This window comes from Tasmannia lanceolata, unplaced genomic scaffold (genome assembly GCF_043159265.1).
Source record: "Tasmannia lanceolata isolate RefF3 unplaced genomic scaffold, GAP_Taslan_0.1 ptg000018l, whole genome shotgun sequence".
Classification (NCBI taxonomy): Eukaryota; Viridiplantae; Streptophyta; class Magnoliopsida; order Canellales; family Winteraceae; genus Tasmannia; species Tasmannia lanceolata.
In genome coordinates, this window is record NW_027518695.1 from 4,884,572 (window position 1) to 4,903,611 (window position 19,040).

Sequence of the window (19,040 nt, forward strand, 5' to 3'; positions counted from 1 at the left end):
AATCGTAGGATTGGGATGATCCTATGGATCTGATTTTTTGTAGACACCCTATCTATGTGAGGGCCTTTAAAATGGATGGCTTGGATCACTCAAACAATGTGGGCCTCCACTGTATTTTAAGCTAGTGCGTAGAGAACTCTCTACACATATGTGTAGGAACCGTTTTCTCATTAAATAATACTAAAATGCATATTTATCTATGGTTTAGGATCATAGAGTAAAGATTAGTAAAAGCATGGAACATCACTGGGGTGATTGGGATTCTTGACCCCGTAGCCCCGGTAGGGCAGGGAATTCATCCCAAATCAATTATGGGAAATTATGTATTCTTTCCCTTTTATTCCGCGTGGGCCATCCCTTGTAGTGTAAAAAGATATCATAAATACACTTGAGGGGAGTGTTCCAGGGAAGAAGAGCGGGAGAATATATAATTTTCGCTTTTGGCCAGGCGGAGATCCCCTAATACAGGTAGCTGGATCGATCCTAATAAAAAATCTCAGTTCCCCGAATCATCTTTCTGATGAAGGAGATTCCGGTAACTTCACTTTTTAGTATCGTTCTCGAATGATGGGGTGCGACAGCGCAGCAGCCTGTTAGCTTCCAACACGTGGTTAGAGGAGGGCCCACCGCAGGACCCTCACCAGCAGGGGTAGTTTGGTAATTACACAGAGTAGGCGAGCTTGAGCCTATAGCTGGTCGACACCTGTCTGGGAGCATTAACTCCCCAACTACCCCAATTTCTCCCTATAAAAGGGCCTTCAAAGCTCATAAATCAGGGTATTGAAATTCTCACCCACCACTCTTACAAACACCCTCTTCACTCCGGCTCATACTGACTTGAGTGTCGAAGGGCCTGTCCGGAGTACACTCCGGGTCGGTCATTCTGACCTCGTTTGCTCCTGTGCAGCACACAGCTCGTCCGGACTCTACTTCCCCCCAGCTCGGCTCTTACGTCACTGCCATATCCGTTAACCGATTTTGGGCTTAACAGATTGGCGCCATCCGTGGGACTCCAGAACTAAAGGCTGTTCCAACCACTTCACAAAAATGGCAGGACGCAAGAGTGCGCGGGTGCCAACCGCACGTACCACCCGAGCCGTGCTACCCGGCAGGACTCGGAGTGAGCGACTCGCCTCGCTGGTAGTGGCAGCCTCCGCCACGGCTGAACAAAACCAGCCTCGCTCCGTAAATCTTAACTCCATGCCGACTCCAGAGCAAGTCCAAGCTCTCTTCCACCAGATGACCGCTCTTGTTGGTCAGTATCAGCAGCTGCTCCAGGCGCCTCCCCAACCTCCTCCGGAAGCTCCACAACCTGTCCTCGAAAGGCCAGAAATCCACAGGGGAGGGTCGTCGCGTCGTAGTGAAGACCGGACTCGCCACTCCCCCGGACAAGTCCGTCACCCCATAGCCAGGCATGCGCAGACAGAGCTGCACCGCCGTAGGAGGTCTAGGTCTCGCTCTGCGCAAAGGCGCCGAGCTCATGAGGAGCGCGCGCCACGGGCGAAATCAGGGTCCCGTCGTCGGAGCCCGGAGAGCCACTCCGGCTCTGCCGCAGGCCAATCTGTGGGGAGAAACAGGTCACCAGAACATAAAGACGACCCGGTGATGCGAAGGATAGAAGAGATGGGCCACAGAATCGAAGAGCTGGCTAAGGATCAAGGCCGGCCTGTTTCTAGGGCATTCTCGAGCAGAACGCCGTTCACCGACGATGTGATGAGTGCCCCAGCACCAATGGGGTTTAAAATGCCAGCTATCCCGCAGTATGATGGGACCACTGACCCCGTCGACCATTTGGAGACGTTCCGGACATTGATGCTCCTCCACGGTGCGTCAGACGGTTTCCTCTGTAGAGCATTCCCGACAACCCTCACAGGTGCAGCTAGGGATTGGTACTCAAGGATCCGACCGAACTCCATCAATAACTTCGAGGACTTCGGAGAAGACCTAGTTCGTCACTTCATGAGCAGCCGCAGGCCAAGGAAAACAGCAGCATCCCTGATGACCTTGCGGCAGGAGGATAATGAACCCCTCAAAGCCTTCGTCAGCCGCTTCAACAGGGAGGCGCTCCAAGTGCCAGATTTGGACCCCTCGGCCGCTACGAACGCGCTTCTCACGGGTGCTAGATCGAATGATTTCCGCCGAGCAGTGGCCCGCCGGAATCCTCACTCCCTGGCAGACCTAATGTCCGGGGCAGAGGAGTACATATCAATAGAAGAGACACTGGCAGCTCTGGATTCGAGTCGGAGGAGAACTTCTGATGACAGGAACCAAGACAAGCCCCATGCTAAGCAGCGCAGGGACGACAAGGTCGTCAGAAGGGACAAATCCCCGCACAGGAGGGAAGAAAACTTCACCCCTCTCAACACCTCCCGGAGGCATATACTGGCGGCCATCAGCGGAGAAGAGTTCATAAAATGGCCAACTCCAATGATCTCCAAGGGAAACAGGAGAGACAAATCGAAGTACTGCCGGTTCCACAGGGACCACGGACACGATACAGACGATTGCCGACAGCTGAAGGAGGAGATCGAGCAGCTAATCAGCAGAGGCTACTTGAAAAAATATGTCCGGAGTGACACCCGAGGGAGTGACCCCAAGGAGAAGGGTCCCCAGGGCCGAAGCCCTCGGCGGTCTCAACCGCCCCCAGTCCGAAGACAGTCTCCATCGCCGCCCAGTCCACCGCCAGAAGCACACGGCTCCCAACCAAGAGGAGTCATTGGCACAATCATGGGCGGCCCGGCGGCTGGAGGCACCTCCTCCGCAGCTCGGAAAGCATATGCGCGCCGGGTAAACGCCGTGCATACATGCAGCAAGAAAGCGAAGACGGAGAATGAGATCTCCTTCTCGGACGCGGACCTTGACGGCCTGATATTACCACATGACGACGCCCTAGTCCTGACTATGCTCGTCGCGAACTGGGAGCTGAGGAAAATCCTGGTAGACAACGGGAGCTCAGCCGACATTCTGTACTATCACGCCTTCGAAAGAATGATGATAGGTGACGACAGCTTAAAGCCCGCAAACTCAGATCTTTTCGGCTTTTCAGGAGAAGTAGTCAAGGTTGAGGGACAAATCGAGCTCCCTGTCCTCGTCGGAGAACCGCCCTGCCAGGCCTTCGCCATGGTCAGCTTCCTAGTAGTGAGGGCCACCTCGGTCTATAACGCTATTTTGGGACGGCCTGGCCAGAACCTGATCCGCGCCGTCGCGTCCGCCTATCACCAGAAGATGAAGTTCATAACGCCCAGTGGCGTGGGAGAAGTTCGAGGAGACCAGCCGCAATCTCGGGAATGTTATGCAATGGCGCTTAAAGGCAGAAATGCGACGGAGTCGTTGCCAATCGAACTACTGGACTTGAGGGACGAAGCTCAGGGAACTCAGCCCGCCGAAGACCTTGTCCCCGTTCCCCTGTGCGAGAAAGATGACAAAAAGGTAGTCCAGATCGGCTCCTCTCTTGACGACGACGTCCGGCACAACCTCACCCAGTTCCTCCAGGACAATGCGGATGTCTTCGCATGGGCCCCCACGGACATGCCCGGCATCAACCCGGAGGTCAGTTCGCACAGACTAGGTGTCGACCCGACCTGCAGGCCGGTGAAGCAGAAGAAGAGACACTTCGCTCTCGAAAGGCAGATGGCGATCAGAGAAGAGGTGGAGAGACTCCTAAGAGCTGACTTCATCCGAGAAATCCATTACTCGGACTGGCTGGCAAACGTAGTCCTGGTGAAAAAGGCCAATGGGAAATGGAGGACCTGCGTCGACTTCACGGATTTGAATAAAGTCTGTCCAAAGGACAGCTACCCGCTCCCAAAAATCGATCAGCTCATCGATGCCACCGCGGGTCACGAAGTGCTCAGTTTCATTGACGCCTTCTCCGGATATAACCAGATCAGAATGTATGAGTCAGATATCCCGAAGACCTCCTTCGTAACGGATCAGGGGACTTACTGCTACCGTGTCATGCCCTTTGGCCTGAAGAATGCTGGGGCCACGTATCAGAGGCTTGTAAACAAACTCTTCCGGAATCAGATTGGCCGCAACATGGAAGTATACGTCGACGACATGCTGGTGAAAAGCCTAAGCTCGCAAGACCATGTCTCCGATCTAGAAGAAACGTTTCAAGTCCTGAGAGACAATAAGATGAAACTCAATCCCACCAAGTGCACTTTTGGGGTCAGCTCGGGGAAGTTTCTGGGGTTTATGGTCAGCTAGAGAGGGATAGAGGCCAATCCGGAAAAAATCAAGGCCGTGGTGGAGCTCGCTCCCCCGAAAACCATCCGAGAAGTGCAGCGACTGACAGGGATGATAGCCGCGCTGGGGCGCTTCGTCTCAAAATCTGCAGAGAGGTGTCTCCCTTTTTTCAACGTAGTCAAAGGCCTCAAAACCTCGCCCTGGACAGAGGAATGCCAAACCTCCTTCGAGGAGCTGAAGCAGTATTTGTCCTCTCCACCCCTGTTAACAAAACCGGAGCCCGGTGAGGAGCTAATCTTGTATCTATCTATAAGTACCCTGGCTCTGGCTGCGGTCCTAGTTCGTGAAGAGCGCAGCCAACAGAAACCGGTCTACTACGTTAGCAAAGCCTTGCACGACGCCGAAATAAGGTACCAGCGGGTCGAGAAATTGGCTTACGCGCTGGTAATGGCAGCCAGGAAGTTGAGACCGTATTTCCAAGCTCACACGATAAAGGTCCTAACTGACCAGCCGCTTAGACAAGTTCTCCACAAGCCAGATACTTCGGGACGATTGGTTAAATGGGCCGTGGAATTGAGTGAATTTGACATCCGGTACATGCCCAGGGCCGCGATCAAGGCTCAAGTATTGGCAGATTTCGTAGCTGAGTGCTCCATCCCCCAGCAGATCGCCGAACCTGAAATCGCCCAGGCCCCAGCAGCGAAAGGTACTACCACAGCCGGAGAACCAGCAGAAGATGAAGCCAGAGCAGGAACCATCCCCATGCCACCAGTTGAGCATGATCTTTCAATCGCCAAAGCACTTTGGGAAGTGCACGTGGACGGATCCTCAAACAAGGCTGGTTGCGGAGCCGGTCTGGTTTTAACCGGGCCGGACGGTTTCACACTAGACTACGCCTTGAGGTTCGGCTTTCGCGCTTCCAACAATGAGGCTGAGTATGAAGCACTCCTCGCTGGAATGAATCTTGCAGTCCAGACCGGAGCCCAGAGATTGAAAGCTTACTGTGACTCCCAGTTGGTCGCCAACCAAATCCAAGGTATATACGAAGCCCGCGACGAGCGAATGATTAAATACCTCTCCCAGGTCCGGCAACTATCCTCCAAGTTCAGAAGTTTCGAGGTTGTCAAAATCCCCAGAACGGACAACACAAAGGCAGATGTACTGTCCAAGCTGGCCGCATCCGGATACACGACTCTCGGGAATATATGCATGGAGTTCCTACAGGCCTCCAGTATCGAAAGAAAGGCTGCTGAGATAATGCAGGTGGAACACGAGCCCTGCTGGATGGATGAGATCGTCGACTACCTGCGTAGTGGGAAACTGCCTGAGGCCAAGAGAGAAGCGCGCAAGGTGATCCAAAGAGCAGCCCGTTTTTCACTTGATGGCGAGAACTTGTTCAAAAGATCCTATACTCTCTCATACTTAAAGTGTCTCCGGCCCAGCGACGCCACGTATGCCCTGCAGGAGACACACGAAGGTATTTGCGGGGAGCACTTGGGGGGCAAAGCCCTGGCAATCAAAGTCCTCCTTAGAGGTCTGTACTGGCCAACGTTGAGACAAGACGCGCTGACCTTGGTAAAGAGATGCGAGAAATGCCAAAAGTTCTCCCCCACCATTCATCAGCCCGCCGTGTCTATGGCCCCAATTGTCAGCCCGCTACCCTTCGCTATTTGGGGAATGGATATCTTGGGCCCCTTCCCACCGGCCTCCGGAAGGCGCACCTTCGTAGTGGTGGCTATTGATTACTTTACCAAATGGGTGGAGGCTGAACCTCTAGCCCAGATCACCGAACAGAATGTGCAGAACTTCTTCTGGAAATCAGTAGTCTGTAGATTCGGGATTCCTCGCGTCCTGATAACAGACAACGGCAAACAGTTCGACTGCCGAAACTTTCGGAAGTTTTGCTCCGACCTGAAAATTGAGCAGCGGTTCACCTCTGTAGCACACCCACAGACCAACGGGCAGACAGAAGTCACAAACCGAATCCTGCTACAAGGGATCAAGAAAAGACTAGACGAGAAAGTTGGTCGATGGGCAGATGAGCTGTATCACGTCCTATGGGCCTATCGCACCACCCCGCGCACACCAACGGGCGAGTCCCCATTCAACCTGTCCTTCGGAACAGAGGCGGTAATACCTGTCGATGTAGGCACCCCGTCCGCTAGAATTTCCAACTTCAACGAACAGCTCAACGGTGACGGGCTCCGCGCGAATCTTGACTTATTAGAGGAGGCCAGAGAAGAATCCCGAATAAGAGTCGCCGCCTACAAGCAGAAAGTAACTCGCTACCATGACTCGAAGATACGCCCTAGAGAGTTTCGAGTTAGAGATCTTGTCTTAAGGAAAGCTGCTATCTCCCAACCCAAGAAGGCCGGAAAGCTTTCCCCAACCTGGGAAGGGCCTTACCGAGTAAAAGAGGTGATTCGCCCGGGAAGTTATAGACTGGAAACACTCGATGAACAACTATTACCACATGCCTGGAACTCGAAGAACTTTCGCAAATATCATCAGTAGCAAAGTAGCCGACACACAAAAAAAAGAAAAACTTTGTAAATATCTCCTGAATGTGAATGAAAGAACCTTTTCTTTTTGCAAATGCCTTCGTGTCCGTCAGATTTCTAAACCCAGTTCACTAAAACTAGGGTACTCAACGTTTGGTTCGCCACGGCTCGTCTCCGCAAAGACCGGGAGCCCACTCCTGGTCCGGAACCAGCCCGGATGCAAAAACCAAAGCTCCTTCGAAACCCAGTTCACTAAAACTAGGGTACTCAACGTTTGGTTCGCCACGGCTCGTCTCCGCAAAGACCGGGAGCCCACTCCTGGTCCGGAACCAGCCCGGATGCAAAAACCAAAGCTCCTTCGAAACCCAGTTCACTAAAACTAGGGTACTCAACGTTTGGTTCGCCACGGCTCGTCTCCGCAAAGACCGGGAGCCCACTCCTGGTCCGGAACCAGCCCGGATGCAAAAACCAAAGCTCCTTCGAAACCCAGTTCACTAAAACTAGGGTACTCAACGTTTGGTTCGCCACGGCTCGTCTCCGCAAAGACCGGGAGCCCACTCCTGGTCCGGAACCAGCCCGGATGCAAAAACCAAAGCTCCTTCGAAACCCAGTTCACTAAAACTAGGGTACTCAACGTTTGGTTCGCCACGGCTCGTCTCCGCAAAGACCGGGAGCCCACTCCTGGTCCGGAACCAGCCCGGATGCAAAAACCAAAGCTCCTTCGAAACCCAGTTCACTAAAACTAGGGTACTCGACGTTGGTTTCGCCATGGTTCGTCTCAGCAAAGAATCAGGAGTCCACTCCTAAGTCCATGACTCCTACCTGGAGCGATAGTTACGCATCATACAAAAAGAAAACAGTATAAACTAGAGACGGACAAGCATTGAAGAGTTAAACAAACAAAAGCTCTTTCCATTCATATGTTGGGGCCTCAGAGGACCATTACAAAAGGGAGTTGGGCCTCCAAGGGGCCATTACAAAAAGGAATCACGCAATCGCCAAAAAAAGGGGGAGGAAAAGAACTCAGGGCGCCTCATCGCCCCCATCCCGCGCTGGATCTGCCCCCGGGGGCAAGAGTGCGTCAGCTGCGGCCGGCTCCTCGCCAATGAGCGTCGGTGGATCAGGTATAACCATCCTCGACAGGTCAACGCCCGGATTGGAATCCTTGACCTGCCCAAGGCAGTCAAAGAACCCTATCTTGTAGGCCTCACTAGATAGAAGAAGGAGTTCGTCCTCCTTCTCCTGAACGGCAGTCGCCTGCCTCGATAGGGCTCTCTCCCTCTGAGCGTTGAGGGCTTCCGTCGCCTCCTCCTTCTGCGCGGCCAGCTGAGCGGCAAATTCTTCTCCCAGCCGCTTGATCTCTTCGGCAGATTTTTCCACGGACCTCTTCAGCTCCTTCGCCTCCTTCTTCAACTTCCCATTCTCCTCCTCAGACTTAGTTATAGCATCGGAGAATTTCTTACTCTTCCCCCGCAGATCATTGAAGTACACTCCGATCTGTAAAAATACAGAGGAGCAAGTGTTAACACAAGCAAACAAAGCAGAAGGGGAGCAAAGAGTAAGCGTACTCGTCAGCCATCTTACCTGATAAAGAGAAGAGAATACGGCCTCTTTGGCCGTAGCCGGCGGCTCGTGGAGAACCTGTTGCTTGTCTTTGTCAAGAATACATTTAGTTTGAATCTCTATAGCCACCCGGCTCTCTCCAAGGCCGGAATCAGTCTTTTGGACGGCCCAGTTCGGCCGAAAAACATTATCACCGTGCCTCGACGGGGGCGGAAGGGTGCCAGCAGACGTCGCCACGGTCTTCGAGGATCCTGCGCCCCGGCCGGATGAACTCACCAGTTTCACCGAACTTTTGGGCTTGGGCTGGGGCGGTGCGTCCTGGGTCGGAGCCAGACTCGCCGTCTCTGGAGCCTTCCTTTTCTGGCCCTGACGGACCGTCCCGAAGGCCCCCTTCCTCATCTTATCCACTAGCGACTGCTGCTGCATCTCTGAAAGATAGGCAAAAACGAAACCAGTCAGGGACAAAAAAAAAAAAACAAAAAAAAACAAAGGGGTGGAGAGACGAATTTTAAAGGAGGCTATCTACGTACGTGCCCGGGTCGCAGTACTAAGGCCCAACCCAACCAAAACCTCTTCCCCTTGGAAGTCTGAACAATCAACAGGCCCCTCATGGTCCAGCACCTCCCGAAGTAGAGCGAGGGTTCTCGCATCTTCACCCTCGAGAAACGGTTTGCGACTCATCGCGATTGTATCCGGGGTTCCCCATTTCAAAGGGACCGGCCAAGGCTCGCTGGACTCCGTGTCCTCGACATAAAAGAACCTGTTCCTCCACAGGTGTATGGAGGTGGGAATGCCAGTGATCATTTTTATCTCCAGACGCTGGCTAATGTAAATCCAACCCCCACCCTTGTGCTTCTTCAATTGCGCACACGCGCGGAACAACGGTACTGACAAGTCCCTCCGAAGCCGGCCCCGAATGAGGTATACAAACCCCGTAAGCAGCCTCCACGAGTTCGGCGCCACTTGGGCCGGAGCTAGCCCGTAATGCTGAAGCACCGAAGCAAAGAAGGGGTGTAGAGGAAATCGGAGTCCGGCCCTCAGTGACTCGTCATATATGCAAATGTCGGAGCTCTCGTTACAGGCTCTATCCCCCTCCGTCGCCTCCCTCAGTCCAAACCTGGATGGGATGCAGTACTTATCCCTAATCACTGCCATGGCGGACTCATCCAGGTAGTTCTCCTCATTGAGAGCCTGTATGTTGTAGGTAGGGTTGGCATCCATACGGGCCCGTGCTACGACCTCAACGGCCCGGCCTGGTTGAAACGTTGTGGATGCCTTGCCGGCGTCACTACCAACACTCCCCCCTTGTGGGACGTAACTATCCGTTAGAAGCGGAGCGGTGTTCAGGTCTAATATCGCCTCGTCCTCCCCCTCCTCATCACTACCTATAACAGTCACACTCGCCATTTTCGGGGCCGGTGACCAAGTAGGCCTATCCTCGATCCTAATCAACGATCTAGACCCTGAACTACTAGAAGACGACTCCCCCGAACCGGACTCAGAACTAGAGCTACTAGACATGAAAGCAGGAAAAGAAATGAATGAGACGCGCTCAAGAAAAATTACCGGATCACACTGAATGCTCCCGAATCCACCGCCGTTAACAAAAACTACACGGCCCGAACTGACCTTCGCCGAACTGGACTTCGCCGAACTGACAGAGGAAAAAGAGGGGAGAAGGAGGAGGAGTAAAAAGTGAAAGTGAGAAGGCAAAACCCACCCTTAAATAGATTTCTCTGAGGCGGTGTGCATTAAATGAAGGGCGCACGTCTCGAGGACGCCCGAGGGATGCCACGTGTCTTGTATTAATGGCGGGCACAAACTTCGAGACAAGTTTAAAGGCAGTCCGGCCCAAGCCGGACTGGGTCGCTAAACGACAAAAGGCAGTCCGGCCCAAGCCGGACTGGATATGACTCGTTTCGCAAAACGACAAAAGGCAGTCCGGCCCAAGCCGGACTGGATATGACGCGTTTCGCAAAACGACAAAAGGCAGTCCGGCCCAAGCCGGACTGGATATGACGCGTTTCGCAAAACGACAAAAGGCAGTCCGGCTTGGGCCGGACTGGGTCGCTAAACGACAAAAGGCAGTCCGGCCCAAGCCGGACTGGATATGACGCGTTTCGCAAAACGACAAAAGGCAGTCCGGCCCAAGCCGGACTGGGTCGCTAAACGACAAAAGGCAGTCCGGCCCAAGCCGGACTGGATATGACGCGTTTCGCAAAACGACAAAAATCAGTCCGGCCCAAGCCGGACTGGGTCGCTAAACGACAAAGATTAGTCCGGACTGCTTCAGATTCCGGACTACCTCCAGATTCCGGACTGCCTCCGATTTCCGGACTGCCCCAATTTCCGGACTGCCTCCAGATTCCGGACTGCCTCCAAAATCCGGACTACCTCCGATTTCCGGACTGCTTCAGATTCCGGACTGCCTCCAGATTCCGGACTGCCCCAAACTCCGGACTGCCTCCATTTTCCGGACTACCTCAATTTCCGGACTGCTCCGGGACCCGGACTGCCTCCAGATTCAGGACCGCCACAGGACAAGCCTCGACCACTCTCGATCGGAAGCGTACCCCACCATATTTCCCCAAGTCACCATAATAACTTGGAGAACTGGGGGGCAACTGATGGGGTGCGACAGCGCAGCAGCCTGTTAGCTTCCAACACGTGGTTAGAGGAGGGCCCACCGCAGGACCCTCACCAGCAGGGGTAGTTTGGTAATTACACAGAGTAGGCGAGCTTGAGTCTGGGAGCATTAACTCCCCAACTACCCCAATTTCTCCCTATAAAAGGGCCTTCAAAGCTCATAAATCAGGGTATTGAAATTCTCACCCACCACTCTTACAAACACCCTCTTCACTCCGGCTCATACTGACTTGAGTGTCGAAGGGCCTGTCCGGAGTACACTCCGGGTCGGTCATTCTGACCTCGTTTGCTCCTGTGCAGCACACAGCTCGTCCGGACTCTACTTCCCCCAGCTCGGCTCTTACGTCACTGCCATATCCGTTAACCGATTTTGGGCTTAACATCGAACATATATTTCTGATTTCTGCCCTAGATTTAATGATCAAGGGCCGTGCTTTTTCCCTCTCTCCGTGTCTGTTCTTCTAATCGCGGAAAAGATATCCAGCTCCAAGTACTTTGTAATGGCAGACGATAACGAAGACGAGAGCGCAATCGAACTGCAGCTAGAGATACAATTAACAGAACAGAAAGAGTCTTTAACGGCCGTTGACGAAGCCCTAGTTTCTGATCCTACTAATCCAGAGCTTCTCACGGTAGGTTTTTCTTCTTTATGTTATTTTCTTCGATTTGGGTTTCATTTTCTTCTTCATTTCTCATTTACTCTCTACATTCAAGTGTAATTTGCCATTTGAATGATTAGAATCTCTGATATTATTTCCTTTGGGTGCGTTTCATGTACACCCAAGATGCAATTCTTTAGCCTTCTCTTGATTTACAGCTTACACTTAAAAGTGCTCGATTTCAATTTGGGTTTTTACCCAAATGTTTGCAATATGGGTCCATACCCACAGGCACTCAATATCGCTCTTTTCAATGAATTTCGGTATGAAACTAAATAATTTCAATTTGGGTTTGTATTGAAAGGGGGTTCTCTTGCAAATTTTGGTTTAACGGGTGTATTATAGTAAAATAAAGTATTGGCTAAAACAAAATAGAACAAGAAGCATTCCTTTTATAAAAGAAATTTTCAAAGTAGACTAGAAAACCAAATGCTGTCCATGATCTTTTCAAACGTAAATGTGTTCTCTTTGTTATGAGAAACACTGCTTTTCTATATGATATTTACTAATTCAAATTCAGGAACCTTGTTCAACAGAACCTTGTTAATTTTGTGTTATGATTTATACCATACGCTTTTTTTTAATGTTATTTTTTATACCATACGCTTGATATTCAATTTGGTATCTTGGTGGCTAAGTGGGAAAGGAATGCTTAGAGAGATGTTGTTGATTATTATCTTGATGGTTTCAAGTTTTACACTAGCCATATTTTTCTTTAGAACAGACTCTATGATATTTGTGACACATGTGATATAAGAAAGTTTCTGTATTAGGGTCTCAATTTGTTTTCTATGGAGAATTGGTGGGCACAACATGAGTTATTAACTTATTATTAGTTTCGGTATCTTGGATTTAAATTTTAGGGCCTCATTTTGTTTTCTAAGGACAATTTGTGGACACAACATGATTATTTGTAGTTACAATATCTTGGTGGACACAACATGATTGTTTGTAGTTGCAATATCTTGGATTTATCCAGCAACCCGTCGTCCATTATGATAATAATTGCTATTTAAGTTTTTCTTTTTTAGTAAGATAAACTTTGATACTTCCAGTGGAAACTTTTAAAGAGGCTAGCTGCTTCTCCATACTTTAATCGATCATGGTAATGGGAATTCTTCAAGTTGATAGATGTTGATGAATTTACTGTTAAAGGTTCATGAGGAGCTTGTTCTCGCGATCGGAGATGCAGAGGAGGGACTTCTTAACCTAAAACGTACACGGTTATTGCGGGAAACTGATTTGATTCTATCACGACAAGGTATTGAATCTAGCTCTCAGGATGTAGCGGTGGAGCCTCTTGATCCGACAGTGGTTGATCCAGAACCTTTGGAAATGGAAAATTACTCTGTTGGATCAAAATGTCGATTTCGTCACACGGATGGACGTTGGTATAATGGTCATGTAGTTGCATTGGAAGGTGCTGGTTCTGCAAGGATTTCCTTCCTTACACCAACATCTGAAAACATGCTGGTGTGTACATTACACGATCTCTTTGCTTTCTTGTTTTCTTATCCTGCCATTCTTCCTTGGAAGGTCATAATTATTTTTCATTGTGATAAGGATTTGATTACCTAACAATTTTGTTGGAATACTCAATATGCAATCATTGACAGACTTGATATACTAGAGTTGATCTATCCATCATTCCTCTTCTCTGAGCAACATATCCCAGAGTTTATTTTGTCTTCTAACATAAATTATGGTTGTTTGCCTCAATTTCTGATGATCATCAACTTCCGGTGCCTTTTGACATCTAATATGATTATATTTTTTTGGTATGTTGGTGTTTAATGCATTGATTTCATTGGATCTTTTTTATTTAATAAATTATGATTGTCAATCTCAGTCTGTACTAATCATCAATTTTTGGTGCCTCTTGACATCTAACCAATGTTTTAAGAGTCTGAGGTGTGAGGTGAGGCGTTCAACCCTTTTGTGAAGTGAGGCATAAGCCTTGAGGTGTGAGGTATAAGCCTTATGAATTTTTCTGACATTTAAAACGAAAAATAAGAAAAATACCAAAAGAAATTACTACAAAACTAGAAATAGGATTATCAATGGACCTAATTCAGATTGGATCCACCTATTTCTCTGTCACGGTCCATTTGAATCCTTCTCAGTGGGATCTTCAGATTCTACTTTCTGTGTCTGTGTCATATTAAGAATCAGTGCATCCTAAAATTAAAAAAGGAATCAGAATGTCCTTCAGACACTCGGAGCTAATCGCCTCGTAGCTGTCCTTCCCTAGTAGCATTGGCAAAAGCGAGCATAAGGGAGATGGAACCACAAACATTGATTTGGAATTCACTTCAGAGATCTCAAATAGTGGCTATCGTTTTACCCAGTTAAAATTTTCAGTTTGTTTTCAGTCCTGTATAAAGACAATTATAGTGTGTTTTCTGTACCCTACAAAGAGAATATATGTAAACACTACTGTTCTCGGTTGTGATTAATCTAAACTAATCACACATTCATACATGCATATACCCCAAATTCATTTTTCCCTTGTTTTCATTGAAAATATAAAATTGAATTCAAAGAAATCAAAGAGGGAGAAAGAGAGAGAATACATAGTTCAAGTCAATGGTCCAATGTCTCTATGGGTACCATCTTTGGAGAATTTGCAATAGTCTACTCTTCTGTAATAGGGCCTCAACGTAGGACCTGTGTCCGACGCCATACGTCAAGATCGACGACAATTCGGTGAAAGAGATGAGTATTTAGGGTTTAGGATTCAACACTTAGAGTTGCGAGAGAGAGGACTTAAGGAAGACTTTGACACTCTGTTCGATTCGAATGAAAATAGGAAAATTAGGGCTGTTACTTGTTATGTTTTTTTTTTTGCTTTTGTTTTTGTTTTTTTTGTTTTGAAAGCTTTGTTACTTGTTATGTTACATATCATACTTTGAAAAAAATTCAGACTTGCAACACTTGAAAAACTTCTTCACTTTGTCTAGGTCCCATTTGACTAAAATAGTCTTGTGTCTGTCTCCATCCGGGACACTTTACAAATTCTGTCTATATCCCCCCATTGTGGTTCGGATCGTTTAGATCCATCGGACTGTCCAGGTCCATACGTCAAGATCGACGACAATTCGGTGAAAGAGATGAGTATTTAGGGTTTAGGATTCAACACTTAGAGTTGCGAGAGAGAGGACTTAAGGAAGACTTTGACACTCTGTTCGATTCGAATGAAAATAGGAAAATTAGGGCTGTTACTTGTTATGTTTTTTTTTTTGCTTTTGTTTTTGTTTTTTTTGTTTTGAAAGCTTTGTTACTTGTTATGTTACATATCATACTTTGAAAAAAATTCAGACTTGCAACACTTGAAAAACTTCTTCACTTTGTCTAGGTCCCATTTGACTAAAATAGTCTTGTGTCTGTCTCCATCCGGGACACTTTACAAATTCTGTCTATATCCCCCCATTGTGGTTCGGATCGTTTAGATCCATCGGACTGTCCAGGTCCAACGACTGTTAGTCTAGAAAAAAATCATGTGCTTCATTTCCAAGCAAATATCATCATCCAACTATTATCATACTAAGAAAATAAAGTATCGACCCCATCATCCAACCATCATTACCAAATTGCCAGCCAAGTGAAACAAACTAGAGAGGTTAACAAGTTTACATTACATTTTTACATCAAAAGTACAAAGACACAAGTCACAAACAGAAAAAGAAAATAAAAAGATGTATAAAAAAAACAGACAAATTCATCAACAATCTATGCCTTTACACTCAATCGCATTGTCTATATCCTCGTCATCCATATAGTGGATGATCTCATCATATCCACCCTCCTCATCATTACCTTCATCATCATACTTATCTTCATTATGTATGCTAACATGATGAGGATGCCCTCCAACTTTAGAATGGTATAAAGTAAAACTAACAAGGGGACTAAGGGAGTGCCATTAACAAAGTTTATTAGGTTATTAAATATAGGGACATGATATTTTCACCCCTTTTGTGGTTGCCTCATAGATGACTGGCTATTGCATATGGTAACCTGACACTATGTAGCATTCTCAAAAGAGTTCAGTAGAGCTTATGATGACTCTTTTCAGTTGCAGTTCGCACCAATAGTTACTATCTTATTGTTGTTGTAAAGTGCTTGCTAGTTGTTTTTAATGAAATTACCTAATCATAGGAAAAAAAAAGTGCTTGCTAGTTGTTTTTAATGAAATTACCTAATCATAGAAAAAAAAAGTGCTTGCTAGTTGTTTATATTTTCTTTGGAAGCCTCATTTTTTCAGTCACATCAACTTACAGCTAGTCCACGCGATTGCAGATGTGCAAGTTCTTTCTACAGCAGAGATGCCGATTTGGTAGTAACTGCCGCATGTCACATGGTATGACATTCTTGTTTCTTTTAGGATCTCACTCAGATTCATCCTGTAATTTTAAATTCCATTTCAAAATTGGCTGCAAGTTCCTTGAGGCATGAGTTTGGCTTGGCTTTTTTACTCTCGGATGTTCTCTGCATATGTTACATAAAATATTTTTATTTTCTATTCTTGCCCCCATTTTGTGCCCATTTTTTCTAGTTTGAAAATGCCAGACATTCCAGTCATAGGGTTTTAGTAATGGAAATTTAATATTCTTAGTTCTAATTTGATTGGATGGAATCTGTAACCTTACAACGAATCCTCCTTAAGTGGATATATTTTTGACAAAGGATACTCAGATATTGGTCATCTGACATGGATTGATTTGCACAGGAGTCGATGTTCCTATAACTTCATTGAAGCAATATATTCCTACCGTGTGGCAGCAGTCGTTGGTGGGGTCCACCATTTGGGCTGTCTCAAATAGCCATGCTAGCATTTGGAGGGAAGCCGAGCTAGAGTCATGGGATGACAAACTCAGACTGGGTCAGGTTATCTTTCGAGATGATGGAAGTGCTGCAAAGCTTGGGACTGAGGGCCTTTCTCTTTCCGAATATGCTCAAAAGAGTGAAGAGGAAGAAGAAGATGAATCGAGCTCAGATAAATCTGAATCTGATGATGTTGAGGAAGATTCTGAGAATGGAATGAACAGTCAAGGTATAGGCTTTTTGGAGGCCACCATATTACAACGGGGCATTCAGACAGAAACTGCATTGTTTGCAAAGTGGGAGCATCACACTCGAGGCATGGCTTCTAAGATGATGGCCAACATGGGTTACCGTGAAGGAATGGGTTTGGGTATTTCAGGACAGGGAATCGTCGATCCAGTCTCTGTAAAAGTGCTCCCACCAAAGCAATCACTTGATCATGCACTCAAATCTTGCGAAGGTGAACAAAACAATCAGCAAAAAAAGCGTAGTAGAGGTGGTAAAAGGAAGCGCGGAAAGAAGCACGCTGCTGCTGCAAGGGCAGCTAAAGATGAACAAGAAAAGATGCCAGATGTTTTCAGTTTCATCAACAACCAGCTCTCAATGCAAAATGAAGCCGTAAATGGCTCGAGCAAGAAACAGGGAAAGAGCTCCGGGGAGGTGAGAAATTCAAAGAAAGAAGACAGGCGGTCTTTGATCGCGTATGATGATGAAGTGAAGGAGTTGAAGAGCAGGGTAGAGAAGCTGGAAGAAATGGTGGGCCGGAATCGGAAAGAGAAAGCAGTCTACGAAGCTGTTTCTAGGAAGTTGGATGAGACTCGCAAGGCTTTGGCGGATGCGGAGGCGGCTCATGCATCTGCGTCTCATGCTGTTGTCAGCAAGGAGAAAGAGAAGAGGTGGCTGAAGTTCTGATTGTTTCTTACTTTCTTCAGCCCATGTTGATGGAGTTCTCAGTTGTAAATTTTCTGCATTGGATCCATTTATTATCAGTTGATGGATGTTCTCTGCTTGCATGGATCCGAGAAAATTTTGCAAAATGTTAGTGCCTCTATCATCAGCCCCCTTCCATCTTAAGGCCATTGGCAGAGAAGACAGAGCATGAAGCTGTTGAAATAGCAGTGACTAATTTAATCTTGAGCTCGTACTGTCACATTATTAGAAAGAGCATTCAGGACTTTGTCCCAAAAAGCAATTATGCACTTTCTGGCAAGCAACTTGGTTGAAATTTTTGCACTATATGTTGTTTGTTTCCATTAGCCTCATCAAAGGAAGTAAAGGTAAGGTAAGGATGGATGGATGGCTGGCCATTTTGTAGATCTCTATTTTCCTGCTTGCCATGTTTCCTATTTTCTTTTACTTGTCTGATGGCAGTACCAATGAAACACATATGTAAGAACACATCTTACACATCTTAGGAAGTAAAATTTTTAATATCAGTCTTGGTATGAAGGGATTTAGTTGAAATAGATTTAATGTTACTTACCTAGGATATATTGCTTTAGTTTTCAGAGTTAATAGACTCTTTATGATAAGAGTTTTTACAATAAAAGTTGTGGATGAGGGTTATTGGGTCCTTGTCTTTAGGAGTTTTATTAGATTGGTTTTCAAGTGGTTTTATTTGGTATGTATAGCTTTTAATCATTCATTTTTCAAATCAATTAGGAATTTCAAACCCCAAACCGTGTGTATGCATGCATAGGAGAACTGACTCTTCCCTCGAATTGAGTCGGGAAGCTGATCTTCCCTCTAAGTAGATCAATCGCGTTGCAAACTGATTTGTGTTCGTAACATTTACGAAAGGAGGAACATGTAAGTTGATTCAGATGAGGGACTGCATGTTTTGCAACGTGAGTGCATTTGGATTGGTGGAATCAGACGGTGGAATGAGTATAGTAGATTCTGGAATCAGCATACTGTTCCGATTAATTGGGTGATTCTAATCCTTAAAATTGTGTACTTTCACTACAAATACAGATTGCCTTTTTTTTAAAGGGAAATGATATTCTGGCAATATCATTTCCCTTTTTAAAATGGTTTCGCATCCTTCAATTTCCTCTATAATCGAATGATCAAGAAATTAAAAACACAACATTTCACATCCAATAGGAAAATCTCAACAAATCGGAGGGTTAGGATTACTCGATGGAGGAGATTTAGTATATAATCCGTCCATAGCTGGGTCCATATTATACGAGTGGACCCACCCATCCATAGATGGGTCCAGAAGATGAATGATTTGAACTTCACGAGAAATTATATGATGTGTGGCCGTATAAACCTGTACTTTTCAAAAAGTATGGTGGCGACCCACTCAATAGGATGACTGCCATTTGTCGGGCCACAACGTAAATAGGTTGTGCCTCAAAATTCATTTACATGGATGTTCCTAATACTTTGATCGTCCCTCTATAGATCGGAGAGTTAGGATCCTATTGAAATGATTTTGGATAGGGTCTAATTTTTCACAGGAAAATCCAAGATTTGTAAACCTAACCCTACCTAAGATAGTTTCTCGGGTTGGGTCGGGTTTTCATTTTTTAGTGTAGGATAGTGGCTGATTTTATTTAAAGATATTTATGAAAGTCACACGACAAGCATATGATCGGGTTGGGTTTCTAGTTTTTTTTTACCTTTAAACTTGGACATACCCAAGATTGAG

The 19,040-nt window shown here is 47.0% G+C and overlaps 2 protein-coding genes across 2 annotated transcripts; both read left to right on the forward strand.

The window, feature by feature from the left end:
* The first annotated feature begins 406 nt into the window (after nt 1-406).
* LOC143851285 (zinc finger (CCCH-type) family protein / D111/G-patch domain-containing protein) lies at nt 407-17,814 on the forward strand. The gene is made up of 5 exons (XM_077360651.1): nt 407-559; nt 11,280-11,530; nt 12,713-13,030; nt 15,857-15,917; nt 16,287-17,814. The coding sequence occupies exons 2-5, from the start codon at nt 11,399-11,401 to the stop codon at nt 17,291-17,293; spliced, it is 1,518 nt and encodes a 505-aa protein (XP_077216766.1). The 5' UTR covers nt 407-559; nt 11,280-11,398; the 3' UTR covers nt 17,294-17,814.
* Nucleotides 4,636-6,702, forward strand: LOC143849524 (uncharacterized). Its single transcript, XM_077358585.1, has 2 exons — nt 4,636-5,538; nt 6,115-6,702. Exons 1-2 carry the CDS (start codon nt 4,636-4,638, stop codon nt 6,700-6,702), a joined length of 1,491 nt encoding a protein of 496 aa, XP_077214700.1.
* Nucleotides 17,815-19,040: the final 1,226 nt, after the last annotated feature.